Raw genomic sequence first — 21,092 nt, 5'->3', positions numbered from 1 at the left:
ATGACACAGGGGTGTAATGCATAAACTATATGACACTAGGGGTGTACCACATCAACTATATGACACTAGGGGGTTAATCCATGAATTATATGACACTACAGGTGTAATGGATCAACTATATGACACTAGGGGTGTAGTGTATCAATTATACGACACTAGGGGTGTAATATATTAACTATACAACACGAGCGGTGTGATACATGAACTATGATACTATGGGTGTAATGCATGAACTATATGACACTAGGCGCGTAATGCATCAACTTTATGACACTATGGGTGTAATACATCAATTATATGACACTAAGGGTGTAATGCATCAAAGGGGTGCAATACATGAATTATATGACACTTGGGGTGTAATGCATGAACTATACGACACTAGTAGTGTAATGCATCAACTATACGACACTAGGGGTGTAATGCATGAACTATAGGACACTAGGGGTGTAATGCATCAACTACATGACACCAGGAGTGTAATGCATCAACTATAGGACACTAAGGGTGTAATGCATGAATTATATGACACTAGGGGTGTAACGCATGAATTATATGACACTAGGGGTGTAGTGCATCAACTGTACGACCATAGGGGTGTAATGCATGAACTATATGACACTAGGGATGTAATGCATCAACTATATGACACTAAAGGTGTAATGCATCAAAGGGGTGTAATGCATAAATTATATGACACAAGGGGTACATTGCATGAACTATATGACACTAGGGATGTAATGCATAAACTATATGACACTAGGGTTGTAATGCATCAACTATATGACACAAGGGTTGTAATGCATCAACTATATGACACTAGGGTTTTAATGCATCAACTATATGACATTAGGGGCGTAATGCATGAACTATATGCCACTATGGGTGTAATGCATGAACTATATGACACTAAGGGTGTAATAATGCATGAATTATAAGACACTAGGGGTGTATTGCATGAATTATACGACACTAAGGGTGTAATGCATCAACTATATGACACTAGGGGTGTAATGCATCAACTATATGACACTAGGGGTGTAATGCATCAACTATATGACACTAGTGGTGTAATGCATCAACTATATGACACTAGGGGTGTAATGCATGGATTGTATGACACAAAGGGTGTAATACATGAATTATATGACACAAAGGGTGTAATGCATCAGTTATATGACACTACGGGTGCAATGCAAGAGTTATATGACACTAGGGGTGTAATGCATGAATTATATGACACTCGGGGTGTAATGCATGAATTATATGACACTCGGGGTGTAATGCATAAATTATGACACTAGGGGTGTAATGCGCGAGTTATATGACACAAGGGGCGTTATACGTAAATTATATGACACTAAGGGTGAAATGCATGAACTATATGACATTAGGGGTGTAATGCATGAATTATAAGACACTAGGGGTGTAATGCATGAATTATATGACACTACGGGTGTAATGCATCAACTATATGACACTAAGGGTGTAATGCATGGATTGTATGACACAAAGGGTGTAATGCATGAATTATATGATACTATATGTGTAATGCATCAATTATATGACACTATGGGTGCAATGCAAGAGTTATATGACACTAGGGGTGTAATGCATAAATTATGACACTAGGGGTGTAACGCGTGAGTTATATGACACAAGGGGCGTTATGCGTAAATTATATGACACTAAGGGTGTAATGCATGAATTATATAACACTCCGGGTGTAATGCATAAATTATGACACCAAGGGTGTAATGCGTGAGTTATATGACAAGGGGCGTTATGCGTACATTATATGACACTAAGGGTGTTGTGCATAAATTATTTGACATTCGGGGTGTAATGCATGAATTATGACACTAGGGGTGTAATGCATGAATTATGACACTAGGGGTGTAATGCATGAATTATGACACTAGGGGTGTAATGCGTGAACTATATGACACTAGGGGTGTAATGCGGGAATTATACGACACAAGGGGCGTTATGCGTAAATTATATCACACTAAGGGTGTTGTGCATAAATTATTTGACATTCGGGGTGTAATGCATGAAGTTTATGACACTAAGGGTATTGTACATAAATTATTTGACATTCGGGGTGTAATGCATGAATATGACACTAGGGGTGTAATGCATGAATTATGACACTAGGGGTGTAATGCGTGAATTATATGACACTAGGGGTGTAAAGCGTGAATTATACGACACTAGGGGTGTAATGCGGGAATTATACGACACTAGGGGTGTAATGCGGGAATTATATGACACTAGGGGTGTAAAGCGGGAATTATACGACACTAGGGGTGTAATGCGGGAATTATATGACACTAGGGGTGTAATGCGGGAATTATATGACACTAGGGGTGTAATGCGGGAATTATATGACACTAGGGGTGTAATGCATGAATTATGACACTAGGGGTGTTGTGCATAAATTAGGGGATAACGATCCAGGTGTTTGTACTCCAGTTTTTGATACGGAGCCCTGGTTTGGGTGCAGCTGGTCCAGATTGTCGAGGTTTAAACACCTGCCCTTCCCCCACTGACCTCCCGCCTCTCCGTTTTCTACCTCTGTCCATCTGCTTGTCCGCCGCATGGCCAGGCTGACCCTGCTCCGCCTCGGGCACTTTTCCTCCCAAGCCATTGTGGACGTCCAGCGTCGGTGGGCTGCGGCGGGTCTTGAGCGGCGAAGGGGGTGGGCTGTCTCTCACCTGCCCTCCTCCGCCTCCCTGGCGTTCCTTCAGCTTCTTCTGCAGACGCTCGTACGTTTTGCTGGTTCTGTCGTCCCTGTGGACAAAGGCCGGCCGTCCATGCTGGGAATGGGAATCTACAGAGACTGAAGTGGGAGCACAACGGTGAGCTTCTGGAGAAGGGAGAGGCTGGGATGGTGGCGCTCACCCTGCTCTGAGTAGATGTGAGCCGGGTGATATTGGGAGATGTACTGCGAGCCCATGTCGCCGCCGCCCGCCATGCTCGTGTAGAGGTGGGGCGGCGGAGGCATCATGGCCTGGTGCGGGATGAAGGCAGGCAGGTGGGGGTGGGGTGGTGGGGGAGGATGGTGGAGAGGGGAGTGGCCGCCTGGGTGGAACTCCGGTTGCTGCGGCAAAACCAGAACCCGCCGCACTCCATTCTCTTCTATGATCTGAGAGAAAGAGAACACAGTATGAACATTATTCAACTATGGATTATATATTCCTTCAAACTTCAGTCTATTTCAGTTAAAACTATGTACGCTTCCCAAAAACTTTTTCGATGTATATATCTTTACATTTTAAATTATATAACAGCTTCAGACTGTTAAGAAGGCGTGGTTAAGAAGGGAGGGATATAATTCACCAACTCGAGTATTTCATACATATACACATATATATATATATATATATATATGTGTATGAAATACTTGACTTTCAGTGAATTCTAGCTATATATAATAACAATAATAATAATGGATAAGATTTATATCGCGCTTTTCTATTGTTAGATACTCAAAGCGCTCACAGAGAAGTGGGAACCCATCATTCATTCACACCTAGTGGTGGTAAGCTACATCAGTAGCCACAGCTGCCCTGGGGTAGAGTGACGGAAGCGTGGCTGCCAGTTTGCGCCTACGGCCCCTCCGACCACCACCAATCATTCATTCATCATTCATTCACCAGTGTGAGCGGCACCAGGGGTAAGGGTGAAGTGTCCTGCCCAAAGACACAACGGCAGCGATTTGGATGTTAATAGGTGGGAAGCGAACCTGCAACCCTCAGGTTTCTGGCACGGCCGCTCTACCCACTACGCCATTTATATATATAAATAAAAGAAATAGGTGCCGTCTGAAATTCAACTATCAAATACACAGTAATAAAAACACAGTTGTTCTACTAACTGTACTGTGCTTGCTGGTTACTAAAAAAACGACAAAAACACTTACCTTTCACTATTTGAGTAACCTTTGTTCTGCCATTTGGGTACTGGCGAGAGTCACTTGCCGTCATGTGCACAACACTACGTAAATCGTTGGCCAATCAAAAAGCAACCCCATAACGCTACAGCCAACATTCACCAGGAGATGGTAACAGACAACATAGAATCACTATTACAGACGGCGTTGCCATGGCTGTAACTTCCTCGTTCTTCTACTTCGTCTCCTTGTGTGTGCAGTTTTCATTAAAATCCGTAGATGTAACGTGATTGGGCAGGCAAGCTGTTTATAAAACAGGAAAGTGGACGTGAAAACAGGTGGTCCCCACTCATGTCCGCATGGAGCTGGAGGGGGCGTGGCCTCCAGCCACGGCTGAATTTCGGGAGAAAATTTCTTCCGGGATGTGTTCGGGAGAGGCGCTGAATTCCGGGAGTCTCCCGGATGATCCGGGAGGGTTGGCAAGTATGGAGGATCTCCACAACCCGTGACGTCACACGCATATCGTCGGCTACTTCCGGTACAAGCAAGGCTTTTTTATCAGCACCAAAAGTTGCGAACTTTATCGTCGATGTTCTGTACTAAATCCTTTCAGCAAAAATATGGCAATATCGCAAAATGATAAAGTATGACATAGAATGGACCTGCTATCCCCGTTTAAATAAGAACATCTCATTTCAGTAGGCCTTTAAATCCAGTAATTGCAGCCTTTAACAGGTCATTGATTCATAATAATGATTAGGATGCCATATTGTTTTTGGAACAATGACAGTTAAAAACGGACGCGCGCAAAAAAGTGTTTGGTAAGTCACATATTTACAATTTAAAAATTTAAAAAAAGCTTTCTTTGCTTAACATTTTTTTTAAGCTTTAGACTAAATCATAGATAGCCAGTTTTTAATATATTTTTTATTTTTTTACGTTTAATGTTTTTTGTAAAATAAAAAAATAAATTTTAAACTTTGGAACTTTTAGAACAATGAACAATATACCTCCTCGCCGAAAAATGGACAAACTATTATTTTTTTAAATACTTAAATCGCCTAAAATTTTTCAGCAGCTTTTGACCTATCCATAGATATTAAGTTGTTGTTTTTTTAAATATATTTTGTTTTATTCTGTTTTTGTAAAAACATAAAACAACTATTTTTATTAATGGGAAAAACAAAAAATAATCATTATTTTTCAAAAATGTGTTGCAAGGTGGTTTATTTTAGATTATTGCAATGGTAATAAATTCATAACACTGATTTTGAGGAAGTAAAAATGTATCAAAAAACCCAGCAAAAAAGCCAAATCATCATTTGAAACAATTGAACATGAAGAGTAGAAAACTTTCAAAGTGAGCTATATAATAATATTATATACTGTATTTACAGACAAGAGTTCATGTGCTGTTTACAATTAAACCTTGCACATCTGGTGCAATGGTTTGGGGGGCACAAGAAAACCTGCCCGCAATCCTGCCAACAGGCCAGAACAAACATCGCCCCCTTGAGAGAAACCGTCTACTTGCCACTGCCGAGACCTCCGCTAAGTCCTGCAAAAATTCTTCTTCCGTGTAGTCTTTCATTACGCATCACTTCTGTTACTGCATGTACAAACCTGCACTGTATTTGCCTATTGTGGGATAAATCAAAGTCAATGCTGTTCTATTAAAGGATCATGGTACATGGACCAGAGTGGCACAGACCTGCAAACTAAAAAGCTCAAATGACACCAGATGACAAACATCCTCGTATTGCTTTGATACAATAGTCTACTTAATTTTATAATCACACATCATGCAGTGATAATCTTATTCACTATGTTTCTATGTAAAAATTAGTCTGATTTCTCAGTTTGTTTTTGTGTTCTCACACCCCCACATAAGTCCATTCAAGACCGTAAATAAAAGGTTCGTCTTTTTCATACGTACTGTTCTGACTCATTTCACTTGATCAAACCTTTTCCAACATTCCGCACTACTAAACAACATGTGTATGTATAATTCCTGTCGATATCTTTAGCAAACAATACATTGCAAACATCAAGAATAGTGCTGAAACGAGAATGGATTCTGAATGTCCATTTTTTTGTCAAAGCAGACTCGAGGGTTAATTGTTATAATGTATGAACGTCTAATGAATGAATATCTAGTCTTAACATTTAAAAGCATTAACATCTCCTTTTTAAATGTTGCTAGGTATGAACATGTATTCTTTAAATGTTTTAATGTATGAACATCCATCCATCCATCCATCTTCAACCGCTTATCCGGAATCAGGTTGCGGGGACAACAGCTCCAGCAGAGATCCCAAGACTTCTCTCTCCAGAGCAACATTAGCAACTTCCTCCTGGGGAATCCCGAAGCGTTCCCAGGCCAGAGAGGAGATGTAACCCCCCACCTGGTCCTTGGCCTGCCGCGGGGTCTCCTCCCAGTGGGACGTGCAACAAGGACCTCCCGAGGGAGACGCTCGTGAGGCATCACCAGATGCCCGAACCAACTAAGCTGGCTCCTTTCCAAGTGAAGGAGCATCGGCTCTACTCCAAGTCTCTCTCGGGTGACTGAACTTCCCACCCCATCTCTAAGGGAGATGCCAGCCACCCTACTGAGGAAACTCATTTTGGCACCCTACTGAGGAAACTCATTTTGGCCGCTTGTATCCGCGATTTTATTCTTTCGGTGATGACCCACACTTCATGACCATAGGTGAGAGTGGGAATGTAGATAGCTCGGTAGACCGAGAGCTTTGCCTTCTGGCTCAGCTCTCGTTTCGTCACAACAGTGCGGCAGAGAAACTGCAATACTGCCCCAGCTGCTCCGATTCTCCAGCTGATTTCCTTCTCCATCTTTACCTCACTCGTGAACAAGACCCTGAGATACTTGTACTCCTCCACCTGAGACAGAGTCTCGTTCTCTACCTAGACTGTACAAACCATCGGTTTCCTGCCGAGAAACATGACTTCAGATTTGGAGATGCTGATCCTCATTCCAGCCGCTGAACACTCGGCTGCGAACCGATCCAGTGAGAGCTGAAGGTCACGAACCGTAGGTGCCACATGGACCACATCATCTGCAAACAGCAGTGACGCAACCTTCAGCCCCCCGAGACATATACCCTTCCGCCGTGCTCACGACTCTGCCTAGAAATCCTGTCCAGGAAAATCACAAACAGGATAGGTGACAGAGCGCAGCCCTGACGGATACCAACCCCCACTGGAAACGGATCTGATTTACATCCAAGCACCCGGACAGAACTCGCGCTTTGCTTGTACAGAGATTGGATGGCCCTCAGCAGGGTTGCCCTCACCCCGTACTCCCTCAGCACCTCCCACAGGATCTCCCAGGGGACACGGTCATACGCCTTCTCCAAATCCACGAAGCACATGTAGACTGGATAGGCATAATCCCAATCATTCTCCAGGATTACCGCAAGAGTAAAAAGCTGGTCAGTTGTTCCACGACCAGGACGGAATCCACATTGCTCCTCTTGAATCTGAGGTTCAATTATCGACCGGAGCCTCCTTTCCAGTGCCTTGGCGTAAACTTTCCCAGGGAGGCTGAGTAGAGTGATACCCCTGTAATTAGCACACACCATCTGATCCCCCTATTTGAATAGGGGAACCACCACCCTAGTCTGCCACTCACTCGGCACTGTCCCAGACTTCCGCGCAATGTTGAAAAGGCATATCAACCAAGACAGCCCCTCATCACTCAGACCCTTCAGCATTTCTGGATGGATCTCGTCAACCCCCGGAGCTTTGCCCCTGTGGAGTTGTCTAACTACCTTAGTGACTTCACTCCGAGAGATCGACGTCGATCCCCCGTCATCCTCAAACTCTGCTCCAATCAGGGAGGGTGTGTCTGATGTAGTTGGGTTCAGGAGTTCCTCAAAGTGCTCTTTCCAACGCCCTACGACTTCTTCACTTGAAGTAAGCAGAGTCCCATCCGGCCGTATGGGCTTCCAGAACAGCATTGGTTCCGCCCGATAGTCCTTCTCCATGGATTCCCCAAACTGCTTCCACACCCTCTGCTTAGCCTCGTCCACAGCCACGGCCGTTTCACTTTGGGCCTGTCGGTACCTTGCAACTGCCTCTGGAGTCCCCTGGGATAACATACCCCGGTAGGACCCCTGGGATAACATACCCCGGTAGGACTCTTTGTTCAGTCGGGCAGCTTCCCTGACCACCGCTGTCCACCGGGGTGTTTGAGGGTTACCGCCCCTTGAGGCACATAAGACCTCTATTGCTGCAGCTTCAGCAATAGAGGCTTTGAACATTACCCATTCCGGTTCAATGTCCCCAACCTCCAAAGTGATGGCAGAGAAATCCCGCCGGAGGTGGGAGTTGAAGTCCTTCCGGGCAGAGGACTCCTCCAAACATTCCCAGTTCACCCGCACTACACGCTTGGGTTTGCCAGGTCTGTCCAGAGGTTTCCCCCCCCATCCGACCCAACTCACCACCGGATTGTGATCAGTTGATAGTTCAGCCCCTCTCTTCACCCGAGTGTCCAAAACGTAAGGCCTCAGATCAGCTGACACTATTACAAAATCGATCATTGATCTTTGGCCTATGATGCTCTGGTACCAGGTACACCTATAAGCATCCTTATGCTTGAACATGGTGTTTGTTATCGCAAGTCCATGACGAACACAGAAGTCCAATAACAACCCACCACTCAGGTTTAGATCAGGGAGACCATTCCTCCCAATCAAGCCAGTCCAAGCATCACTGTCATTGCCCACGTGTGCGTTGAAGTGCCCCAGCAAGACTATGGAATCCCCTGACGGTGCCACATACAAGACCCCATGCAAGAAGGTATCCAAGAAGGCCGAATCCTCTGAACTCTTGTTTGGTGCGTACGCACAAACAACAGAGTTTTCCCACCTCCAACCCTAAAGCGAAGGGAGGCAACCCTCTTGTCCACAGGGGTGAAGTCCAACGTACAGGCACTCAGCCGGGGACTCGTGAGTATCCCCACACCCGCCTGGGCCCTCACACCCTGAGCAACTCCAGAAGTGAACAAGGTCCATCCCTTGTCCAGGACAGTGGTTTCAGAGCCCTTGCTATGCGTAGAGGTAAGCCCCACCCGATCCAAACGGTAGCGTTCCACCTCCCGCACTAGCTCAGGCTCAGCCTGTAGTGTAATGCCCGCAGCTAAAATATTTAAATGTATGGATATTTTTTGGGGTAAATGTTTCAATGTATGACCATCTCTCTGTTAAACATTTCATTGTATGAACATCTACATTTAATTACTCCAATGTACGAACATCTATTCTTTGAATATTTTTGATGTATTAACATCTATTCTTTAAACCTATCAATGTATGAACATCTATTCTGTAAATGTTTCGATGTATAAACATTTATTTTGAAATGTTTCAATGTATGACCATATATTCCTAAATTTTTCAATGTATGACAGTCTATTTTCAAATATGTTAATGAATGAACGTCTCTTTCTTAAAATATCTTAGTTTACGAATGTCTACTTTTTTTAAATATAGTGTATGAATGTCTATTCTTTAAATATTTCAATGCATGAACGTTTATTCTTCAAATCAGTGGTACTCAAACATTTTTCGCCAAGTAACACCAAAGAAAAATCTTGGCTCTCCAAGGACCACCTTAATGACCAACTTTAAAATACAGTTGAGTAGTAAGTCTAAGTATTCATTAAAAACAAGGCATCAATTTTATTTAAAAAGTATATATTTAAAGGCCTACTGAAACCCACTACTACCCACCACGCAGTCTGATAGTTTATATATCAATGATGAAATATTAACATTGCAACACATGCCAATACGGCCTTTTTAGTTTACTAAATTACAATTTTAAATTCCCCATGAGTTTCGTCTTTGAAACGTCGTATAATGATGACGTGTACGCATGATGTCACGGGTTTTTAGGAAGTATGAGCGCTGCACACACACACAGCTAAATGTCGTCTGCATTAACGGCATAATTATACAGTTTTTTGGACATCTTTTGCAATTTGTTCAATTAATATTGGAGAAATCACAGTAGAAAGATGGAGTTGGGAAGCTTTAGCCTTTAGCCACACAAACACACGGTGATTCCTTGTTTAAAATTCCTGGAGGTGAAACTTTCCTATGGATCAGAGCGCGGTCAAGAGAACATGGATCCCGACCACATGTCAACCAGCAGGTTTCAGTGAAAAAATTGTGGTTAAAAAGTCAGTTCTGGCGACAAGATGGAGTAGTCGCACTTTTTCACGCTCCCGCACATTTAAGTCCTACTATTCAGTATAGCTCGACTGATTGCAGTAACTGCTATCACCGTTATTATAGTACTAATACCTTACCGCGCTGAACGAGAAAATGTCTAATAGAGCCAAAAAGGAGGAGCAAAAGAAGGAAGACTTGGCGGCAAGCACCATCATGGCTACGCTAACGACAATGCTAAAGGACCACAAGACTTCTCTCTTGTCGGAGTTTAACTCCGCCTTTTCCAAACTCAACACCACGCTGGATTGTATTCAGTCCACACTGCTGGAACACCAGAAGCGCCTCTCCTCACTAGAACTGTTTGCCGACACGACCAGCCAGGATATGTTGGCTATGGACACAAAGCTAACATTTGTAACTGAGGAGAACGCGAGGCTAAAAGTTAAGCTAATAGACTTGGAGAGTAGAAGCCGTCGGAACAACATTAGAATTGTCGGCGTACCCGAAAGCATTGAAGGTACAAACCCAACAACGTTCTTCTCTCAATTGCTGGTCGAAGTCTTGGGTGAACATACGTTGTCGTCGACCCCGGAGCTGGACCGTGCCCACCGCTCGCTAAGAGCGAAGCCAGGCCCCGGTGAGAAGCCGAGACCGGTCGTGATATGCTTCCACCGATTCCAAACGAGGGAGCTGGTGGTGCGGGAAGCTCGGAAACGCAGAGGCAAATTAATGTATAAGGACTCACCGATACACATCTTCGAAGACTACTGCCCTGAAATACTGGAACAGCGGGCCGTGTACCGGGACGTCATGAAAGACCTCTACAACCTAGGCCTCAAACCAGCCCTCTACTACCCGGCCAAGCTAATGGTTTCAACCAAGGATGGAAAGAGACGACGACTCGCATCTGTGAAAGACGCCCAAGACCTCGTCAAGTCTCATAATCAACGCAACCAAGAGCAGGCGAACGACTAACATTAGTTGGTATGACTTTAATGAAACTTTGTTTGATATGATGTGACTACCTCACAAGGCATGGCGGGACGGCGCTAGCTTGGCTAACTACAGCCATGTCTGGAGGCTACACTGCCGGCACCAACCTTAAAACACGTGCCGGGCCTGTTCTATCACGTTTAACTATGCCAACGTAACGCCAACTCTAGGCCTGACGGTGAACATTACATCTGTGTGGTCACTCATTGAATTCACTCTCATTCAATTTTTGTCATTCATTTTTTGTTTAACCATTTAGCTAATATATTATGCTGACATTCCAGAGCTAACCTGTTAAATATACAATTACTGTCATTAGGGTTTAAACAACCATCGATATTGTTTATTTTATTTTGGTACATCGACGTTCAAATTCTTTTGTCTTCCCATTACATTTACTTATCACGTTCTAATAGATATATATTACACAGTGGTTTATCTTTTCTAGTATTACTACTATTATTTGACCTAACTGCTGATATACCTATTTCTTAACTGGTTACTATTATTCCATATCCATACATCCATAGGCGTATACATTGCTTATGTGTGTGTATGTATGTGTATATTTATATGTATATACATATGTGACACCACTTACTTATACTTTATCCAACTACATGCCATTTGAGTTGTTAATACTTTTTTTAATTTACTTTTCTTGCTTTTCTGAAGTTGTTTTGATACTAGGTACTAGGTGTCTCGAAGGAATATACTGCAGTTTTTATGCACTTTAAAATGTTCGGACTCAGTTGGAGCCAATCTGTTGTTCTCGGGAGGTGGAAAAACCGGAAGCCGTTATGGATACGTCCATGCAGCCGCAAGGACAGCGCACTGCTGTGAAAAGGACACTGAAGGTTCAGGTTCGACAATGGGGTTCTCAGGTCCAGGGACGATGGTCCTGTAGGTGGTTGCCAGGTGTAACACACCTGGCATTATTGTATGTTGTTGTGTCTGAGTGTGAGTGTGTGTGTGAGCTTGCTGTGTTTTCTGTACATATATGTTTTTATTGGTTTGTTTATCACCTCATTCCTTCCTCTCACGCTTCTGTTTTACCCCCTCCTCTTACTAGTACTCTCTGCAGTTCCCAGTTACCGTGCATCAGCCCCCCTCCTGATCCGCTTGTACACATCAGCCCGTTCTGCTCTCCTAGTTGGACATGGTGAGAAATGACAAGCACCAGTAATACACTCAGATTTGTTTCATGGAATGTGAGGGGTGTGGGGAGCGCCACTAAAGTTGGGAGGGTCTTGACCCATTTGCAACACCTCAAAGGAGATATATTTTTCATTCAGGAGACCCACCTCCGCAACAGAGAGATTTCACGACTTAAAAGAGCCTGGATCAGCCATATTTTTCATTCAAAATTCAACGAAAGGGCCAGGGGCACAGCCATCCTAATTCGTAAAAACATTTCATTCGAACTTAACCAAACTGTAGCAGACCCTGCCGGCCGTTATATCATTGTGTCTGGAAAACTGCAAGGCACCCCAGTAATACTCGCTAGCGTTTATGGACCTAACTGGGATGACAATTCTTATGTGACTAAATTGTTTACATCATTTCCAAACATTGGAAATCATTTGATTATCATGGGCGGGGACTTTAACCTGGTGCAGGATCCTGTACTGGACCGATCATCAAACAAACTGGCTCCCTTATCTAACTCAGCTAAAACATTGGATACTTTTGCTAAACAGTTAGGTCTTACAGACCCGTGGAGACACGCCTCCCCTACAATTAAGCAATTCTCCTATTTCTCTCATGTACATCACACTTACACTCGGATAGACTTCTTTCTTCTCGACAATAGACTACTTTCCAAAATTAAAACATGTAATTACCATAGTATTGTAATCTCTGATCACGCTCCCACCTCAGTCGACATCAATATGGACACTCAACCTAGACCCCTTAAACAATGGCGATTCAACTCAGCCTCACTAGCAGAAGACAATTATAGGAATTTCCTCCACGATCAAATTGAGTGTTTTTTCGAACTGAACGATTCACCAGAAATTGGAAGAGGTATATTATGGGAGGCATCTAAAGCTTATATTAGAGGTCAACTTATATCTTTTATTTAAAATTTAAATAAGACAGAAACCATTCAAATCAATGGGCTGCTCCGTAAGATTAAGGATCTTGACGATAAGTACGCTTTAAACCCGGACTCGACACTATATAAAGAACGCCTTCGCCTACAAACTGACTTTGACCTTATGTCTGTCAATAGAGCAAAATTACAACTACTCAAATCCAGACAACGATTTTTTGAATCTGGGGAAAAAGCTGGCAAGCTCTTAGCCCACCGGGTTAGGGAGGAAGCATCGTCGAGGCTAATCACATCTATTCGCTCTAACACAGGAGAACTACATACTGATCCAGCTAAGATAAATGAAACATTTGCCGCATTTTATACAACATTATATACGTCAGACTGCCCCCCTTCTTCACATGAACTATTTAATGATATAACATTCCCCCAGATCGAACATGGAGCTGTGAGGAGCTTGGGTCAGCCCATTAGTGTCATCGAGATCACAGAAGCCATCAAATCCTTACAAAGTAATAAATCGCCCGGTCCAGATGGTTTCAGTGCAGAATATTATAAAACTTTCTCCAGTGTTCTTGCTCCGGCTCTAAGAGACATGTATAATGAAGCATTCCTGAACCATCGCCTCCCAGAATCCTTATCGAGGGCCACCATTTCTCTCATACTAAAAAAAGAGAAAGACCCCCAGCTTTGCAGCAGTTATAGACCAATTTCGCTCTTAAATGTAGATTTAAAAATTCTGTCCAAGGTTCTTGCTCTCCGGCTCCAAAGGGTGATGCCTTCCATCATATCGTTGGATCAAACAGGTTTTATGTTAGGCCGGCAATCCTCACACAACACTCTGCGCCTCCTAAACATTATTCATTCGCCAAACCCCTCAACCCCGGAAGTGGTGGTGTCCCTCGACGCGGAGAAAGCCTTTGATAGGGTCGAATGGGAATATCTATTTGATGTTATGGGTCGGTTTGGTTTTAATGAAGATTTTATTCTTTGGGTTAAACTTTTATACTCGTCCCCTGTAGCTTCGGTACGCACAAATAATACACTGTCCTCCCCAGTTTTTCTTAAAAGAGGTACCAGACAAGGTTGCCCGCTGTCTCCATTACTGTTTGCTATTGCGATAGAACCCCTTGCACTTTGGCTGCGCGCGGAGAGGGGCTTTAAAGGTATCACCCGGTCGGACACGCTGCACAAAGTGTCGCTTTATGCGGACGACTTGCTCCTATACATCTCAGATCCTGCTAGCTCACTCCCAGTAATCTTTAACATTTTGGAGCGGTTTGGCACACACTCTGGCTACAAACTTAATTACCAAAAAAGTGAACTATTTCCGATCAATTCCCTAGCTAGACAGTTACCGCGATCTTTAGCTGCATTCAAATGGGCACAGGACGGGATCCATTACTTGGGAATTTTTATTACTCCGGCTATGTCTGACATGCTCCGGGGAAATTTCCTACCCCTAGTTGAAAAAATGGAGAAGGACTTTGCCCGCTGGTCTATTTTACCATTATCTCTCGCTGGCCGGATCAATCTTATCAAGATGATCACTCTGCCTAAATTCCTTTACCTTTTCCAACATATCCCCATATTCATTACTAAATCCTTTTTTGATAAATTAGACAAATCAATATCCAAATTTTTATGGGGGGCCGGATCGGCCCGAATCCGCAAGTCGGTCCTACAATCTCCCAAATCTGAGGGAGGGCTTGCACTCCCTAATTTTAGACAGTACTATTGGGCGGCTAATGTACAGAAACTCCTATACTGGATGGATGGAAGCTCACAGACCCTCCCGGCCTGGGTATCCCTTGAAACGGCAATTCCACACTTTTCACTACGTTCTTGCTTATGCTCACCACTCCCCTTTCCACTTAAACTTGAAGGCGCAAACACCATTGTATCGATCTCCTTGAAAATATGGATCCAGCTAAGGAAACATTTGGGTTTTCAGGGCCCATCTATTTTGACTCCGCTACTTAAAAACCAATTATTCCAACCTTCCCGTACCGACTCCGCATTTATGACCTGGCACGATCACGGTATCACCACTGTGGAAGACCTCTATACAGATGGTGTGTTCTCATCCTTCGCTGAACTTTCTTCCAAATACGATTTGCCAAACTCCCACCTTTTTCGTTTCTTTCAGGTGAGGGACTTCGTAAAGAAGCAGTTCCCACACTTCCCAAATCGTCCCCCGGAAACTCTTATAGATACATTGCTATCTCCGAGCCCAAATCATAAAAAATGTATTTCTGTGATTTATACCTCCTTAAACTCAGTTGCTCCAAACTCTTTATCAGTGATAAAAGCCTCGTGGGAGAGCGATCTTAACATCAACATATCTGATAAACTCTGGAACTCTGCCCTGAAACTGGTCCACTCCTCCTCGATTTGTGCCCGTCATGGTCTCATCCAATGCAAAGTAATCCATAAAATTCACTACACTAATGCAAAACTATCCAAAATCTACCCCACTGTTAGCAATACCTGTAATAGATGCAAACAATCTCCGGCTGATCATGTCCATATGTTCTGGTCCTGCTCTAAATTATGTTCCTTTTGGGAGGACATTTTTGAAACTATCGGAAAGGCATACGGTCAAGACTTTCCCTCCAACCCATTGTCAGCCATTTTCGGCATATGCCCTGATAACACATGCCCTGTGCCACTAAAACGCGCTGTGGCTTTTACGACCTTGCTGGCCAGGCGACTGATCTTGTTCAATTGGAAGCTGGCTCACCCCCCATCACACGGCCGTTGGATTAAAGAGGTTCTTTACAATTTAAAATTGGAAAAACTTAGGTTTTCACTAAATGGCTCTGCTCAAGTGTTTGAAAGTTCATGGAGTCCTTTCTTACTGCATGTCAACTCTCTTGACTTATGTCCAGACGCAGATGAGGAATAATCTCCCTTTTATTTAGTATTAGTATTATTTATTTTATTTTATTTTTTCTCCCTTTCTCCCTCCTTTTAGTCTCTTTCTGTTTTTGGTTTTGTATGGGTGTATGTGTGAATGTGTGTGTCTTTGTCGTCTTACTTGTTGTTTGTGCCATGTGTCCCTGGTTGGTTCGACCTGAGTGGGGTGGGTGGGTGGGTGGGTGGTTTTAGGGGTAAAGGTATGAAGAATTCACTGACTTTAAAATTGTACTGTTTCGACTTGCACCTTTTTTCTGTATATGTGAAAAAGTCAATAAAAAAAGTTGGATTAAAAAGTCAGTTCTTACCGGAGAAAAGCTGAGCCTGTGCCATCCATAGCTGCCGTCGACTCCCCTGAGACACTGCGCGTCAAGACACCCGTGGAGACACCCTTCCGACTATCAGGTAATATTAAACTAACTAAAACACTAGCAACACAATAGAAAGATAAGGGATTTCCCAGAATTAACCTAGTAAATGTGTCTAAAAACATAGGAATCCCTCCCAATGCAATCACGTTTTTTTTTCCTCTTTTTTTTTTCTAGTCCCTCGCTATCAATATCCTCAAACACAAATCTTTCATCCTCGCTCAAATTAATGGGGAAATGGTCGTTTTCTCGGTCCGAATAGCACTTTTTGTTGGAGTTTCCCGTTAAAAACAATGTGAATATGTGAGGAGCCATCAAACATGTGACGTCATCGTCTGCGAATTCTGGTAGAAGCAGGGCTTTTCTCTTAGCACCGAAAGTTGCAAACTTTATCGTGGATGTTCTCTACTAAATCCTTTCAGCAAAAATATGGCAATATCGCGAAATGATCAAGTATGACACATAGAATGGACCTGCTATCCCCGTTTAAATATATGAAAATCTCATTTCAGTAGGCCTTTAAAATTCTTGGCTACTGTTACATTAAACACAGTTTTAACAGTAACACTGTGTTTGAATATAAGAAAATAAAACCACTTTAATCATGTGATTCTTTGGTGTAGGATGAGATGGAACCTGCATACCACTATTGGTACATGTACCACAGTACTGCCTTAAGTGTTTCAATGTACAAACATTGACTCTTTAATAGTACATTTGTTGTGAGAGGAATTATTTCCATAGTAAATTAAGCATTTTTATAAACGGCCGCATCTTATAAACGATTAACCTTCTTCTTTAGGGAAAATTCTTCATTCATAAGAGTAGATTTGTCTGAGTGAAAGCTGCATGGTGCCAATGAAAGTATGTGACTTTTTCAATTATTGAAAGTATATTGAGTGTCCAAAGAAACATTTATTTTCAGCCTGCATGCAGCTTGGCATAAAAACACAAACAAGAAAATGAAAAAAAAAATTAATTGAAGGGCAACAATGTGTTTTATAATGAGAAAAAGCATTGTTTGTCAACCAAAACTCGTGGAAGATTAGTCTTATATTGTATTTCATTATCTACCAACTGCAATCTAGTGAAAGAAGGGTTACATTAAAAACACAATATTTGCAGTACCGTAAATTCCAGACTTTAAGCCACTACAGTTTTTTTTCCTATGCTTTGTACCCTGTGGCTTATATAACGGTGCTGCTAATTTATGTATTTTTCTTCGCTGGCAAATCGTTTGATTAAAAAAAAAAAAAAAAGACAATTAGGTGTCTTAAATTGTGCTATGGTGCCATATTTTCATTGCCCTTCTGTTTAGACTGAGCTTTCAACCGGAAGTACAAGTGCAGTTCCATGTCCTAGCCATACATAGCGTTCCTACTCGTGTGGATTCTTTACTCATCACTTCGAGCAAGGTTTGTAGGTTTTACAAAATAACTAAAACAAGTCCAATGTGTGAAGCCTGGAAGAATGTTTTCATACATATTTGTACATGCTATCGTAATGTAATCAAGCTAGCGTGGTCAGCGTTAGCTCATATGCTAACACGTCTACAAGTGTCTGTGTTAGTATTGTTAACCTATAATGGCATTCTTTTTGTATTGTTTCAGTTTCACTGTGGAGTGATTGAATCTGTTTAGCTGATTGGAGAGATAGCTTCCATAGCTAGTGGGTCCATGACCATAACTTCTGTTTTGTTTGATCAGCCGTTTTACAGACACCGTTTGGAAACAATTAAGGTATGTAAACATTTATGTATATTTCTGCGGCTTATGGTCCGCTGCGGCTGATATATGGAAAAAAAAATGTATCTTCTAAAATTGAATGGGTGTGGCTTATGTATTGGTGCGCTATATAGTCCAAGAAAATACAGTAATTAGCATCAATGATTCTCACAGCATGACTTCTATGTGTCAGGTAGTGATGTGCTTTTGTTCCCCGAGCAAATTTGATGGCTACCTGTGTGTAAAAAAAAAAAAAACAGCACTACTACCGCTAATGCTGAATCCCAAAAACTGACGCTAGCTCATTGTCCCCAACACCGCGTTTTGCCTGGGAGATCTATCTGCTGTGGAAGCAAGTCATCTTTTTGCAAAGCATATCAAGCCTCGGACATCCAACGCATTTACTGAATATATTCTGGAAAGCTCAATCACTGGGAGTGAAATACGTTCTTTCCTAGCTCGCAGACACTCTCGCTTGTTGGCGCTGATAAGAGTGTCCATCAAAGTGTGATTGGCAAAGAGGAACGAGGACGCCGCCTACCTGTGAAATGTATCCAGGAGGCACATAGATTGGAGGCACTGAACCATTTGGAGACATCATGGGAACCTGAGCAGGACCTAGGGAGAGTTCAAAAGAGCAAGATCAAACACTTTCCCTCGGGACCATTGCTGGTTTCATTCTCACTCGACAAATAAGTTCCGAGCATGAGTCGCAAGAACCTTTTGAAAAAGTAGTTTATGTGGATGATATGGACATGTTTCATACATTTTTGTCAAGTTTGGTCCAGAGTAACTATATTTCCAGGTGAGGTCTTTGGCTGCAACCCTGTCCTAAAACCTGGATTATATTTCTGTCACTACATCGTCTCCTACGACACCGTCTTGATCCTTAAATACACAGGTGTCAAACTCAAGGCCCGGGGGCCAGATGTGATTTTATATGCCCCTGTGTCAATAAAGTATCATATTTTCTTACTTACTCTATTTGTTTTCTTCATTTTGACAGAAAAACATACATGTATTACGTTAAATTTCATACCTTCTTAAACTTAAATAATATCCAATATTGCAACAACTATAATAACATACTTTCCAAACAATTTTTATCAAAATAAAAATCACTTGACTTATGATTTCAAAGCAAGATATCAATCAAATTGAAAATGATTTTAAGGTATAAGTTACAGTGGTTTTTACAGCCTATTACTAAAATATGAAAAAGCTACCACTAATTTTTAAGGGAATAATTATGTCGACCAAAAAAACTACGGCTGTTTTTACTTCTCTAAAAATAAAATAAATACCACAATTTTTTATGGTAAAAACTGTCAGCCCAGTTACCAGGAAAAAAAAATTGTTACTGTACCAAAAAAAATACAGTGAATCTTAGCCAAATTCTCGCGACTAAAGTGCCGGTTTCCCCCCGGAAAAAACAGTGGTATGGTTTTTCCATTTACTGTAGTTGGGTAGATAACCTGTATTGTCTGTTAGAAAACAGAAATCCATATTTGACAGGCTCTAAAACAAATTTGAAGGACAGAAATATAAGAGAACAAATATATAACAAAACAGACAAAAATGTCCAAACTATAAAAGATGATGCAAAAGTGTTCATTTATTTTTGTTTAACATGATGGCAGTAGCAATGAAAGTAATGTAAAAAATAAAAAAAGGTGGTGTCCGTGTAACCACTTTTTAATGTAAAATGTACAGATTTTTTTTTCGTGCAAGTATAAAAAAATACAAATAAAAAATATAATATACATATATGTATACGCACACCCACGCACGACACACACACACACACACTTTGGACACACTTCATTTTAATGTGTTTACTTTAGAGACGTCCAATAATGGCTTTTTGCTGATATCTGATATTCCGATAGTGTCCAACTCTTAATTACCGATTCTGAAATCAACCAATACTGATGTGATGCCCCGCTGAATGCATTAAACAAACAATTAAATAAACTCAAGTTATGGAACAAAATGCCAACATGGCCCTGTTTATTTATTATTGAAGTCACAAAGTGCATTATTTTCTTTAACATGCCTCAAAACAGCAGCTTGGAATTTGGGACATGCTCTCCCTGAGAGAGCATGAGGAGGTTGAGGTGTGTGGGGTGGTAGCGGGAGGGTGTGTATTGTAGCGTCCCGGCACGCAAAGGCAGAGCCTTCAAGGTTTGTTGGCGCTCCGTACCTCTCCCTACGTCTGCGTACACAGCAGCGTTTTTAAAAGTCATAAATTCAACTTGTTGAAAGAGATACCGATAATTTTGAAACCGATAATTTCCGACATTACATTTTAAAGCATTTATTGGCTGAAAATATCGGCAGTCCGATATTATCGGACATCTCTAGTTATTTACATGACTATTTACATTGTAGATTGTCACTGAAGCATCAAAACTATGACACCTGTGAAGTGAAAACCTTTTCAGGTGACTGACAACACCTCTTGCAGCTCATCGAGAGAATGCGAAAAAGTATTCAAAGCAAAAGGTAGCTATTTTCAAGAAACTAGACTATAAAACATCTTTTCAGTTATTTCACCTTTTATTGTCAAGTACATAACTCCACCTGTTCATTCATAGTTTTAATGTGACAATCTACAATGTAAACAGTCATGAAAATAAAAAAATGCATTGAATGAGAAGGTGTGTCCAAACTTTTGGCCTGTACTGTAGATATAATAATTAAACACGTAGAAAAATTAATACATTATTCGCGGTTACAATTGGCCCTCTGGCAGCAGTCGTAACTGCGATGGGAATTATGCAACTGGTAGCTTTTTTTCGACCACATAATCCATCCATCACGGAGGAAGATTAACAGAATTTCAGAAACATATTATACACACATCCATGTTGGATCTTCACTCAACGTGCAGAACTTCCTGTCATCAGTTTATTCATTTCAATACTTGCCGTGGAAGACAGG

The 21,092-nt window shown here is 41.9% G+C and overlaps 1 protein-coding gene across 4 annotated transcripts in view; it reads right to left on the bottom strand.

Annotated features, from left to right (window-relative positions):
- fndc3a (fibronectin type III domain containing 3A) overlaps positions 1-21,092 on the bottom strand; it is a 177,526-nt gene that overhangs the window by 58,568 nt on the left and 97,866 nt on the right. For all 4 annotated transcript variants that reach the window (XM_061877887.1, XM_061877889.1, XM_061877885.1 and 1 more), the window contains 3 exons: positions 18,691-18,767; positions 2,905-3,148; positions 2,576-2,842 (listed from right to left, as the gene is read on the bottom strand). In XM_061877887.1, coding sequence (XP_061733871.1) covers positions 2,576-2,842; positions 2,905-3,148; positions 18,691-18,767 — 588 coding nt within the window. The remainder of the gene's footprint in view (positions 1-2,575; positions 2,843-2,904; positions 3,149-18,690; positions 18,768-21,092) is intronic.

The sequence above is a fragment of the Nerophis ophidion genome, linkage group LG18 (assembly GCF_033978795.1).
Source record: "Nerophis ophidion isolate RoL-2023_Sa linkage group LG18, RoL_Noph_v1.0, whole genome shotgun sequence".
Taxonomy (NCBI): domain Eukaryota; kingdom Metazoa; phylum Chordata; class Actinopteri; order Syngnathiformes; family Syngnathidae; genus Nerophis; species Nerophis ophidion.
The sequence above is the reverse complement of the archived record's forward strand: the minus strand, read 5'-3'. Positions and strand labels throughout refer to the sequence as shown.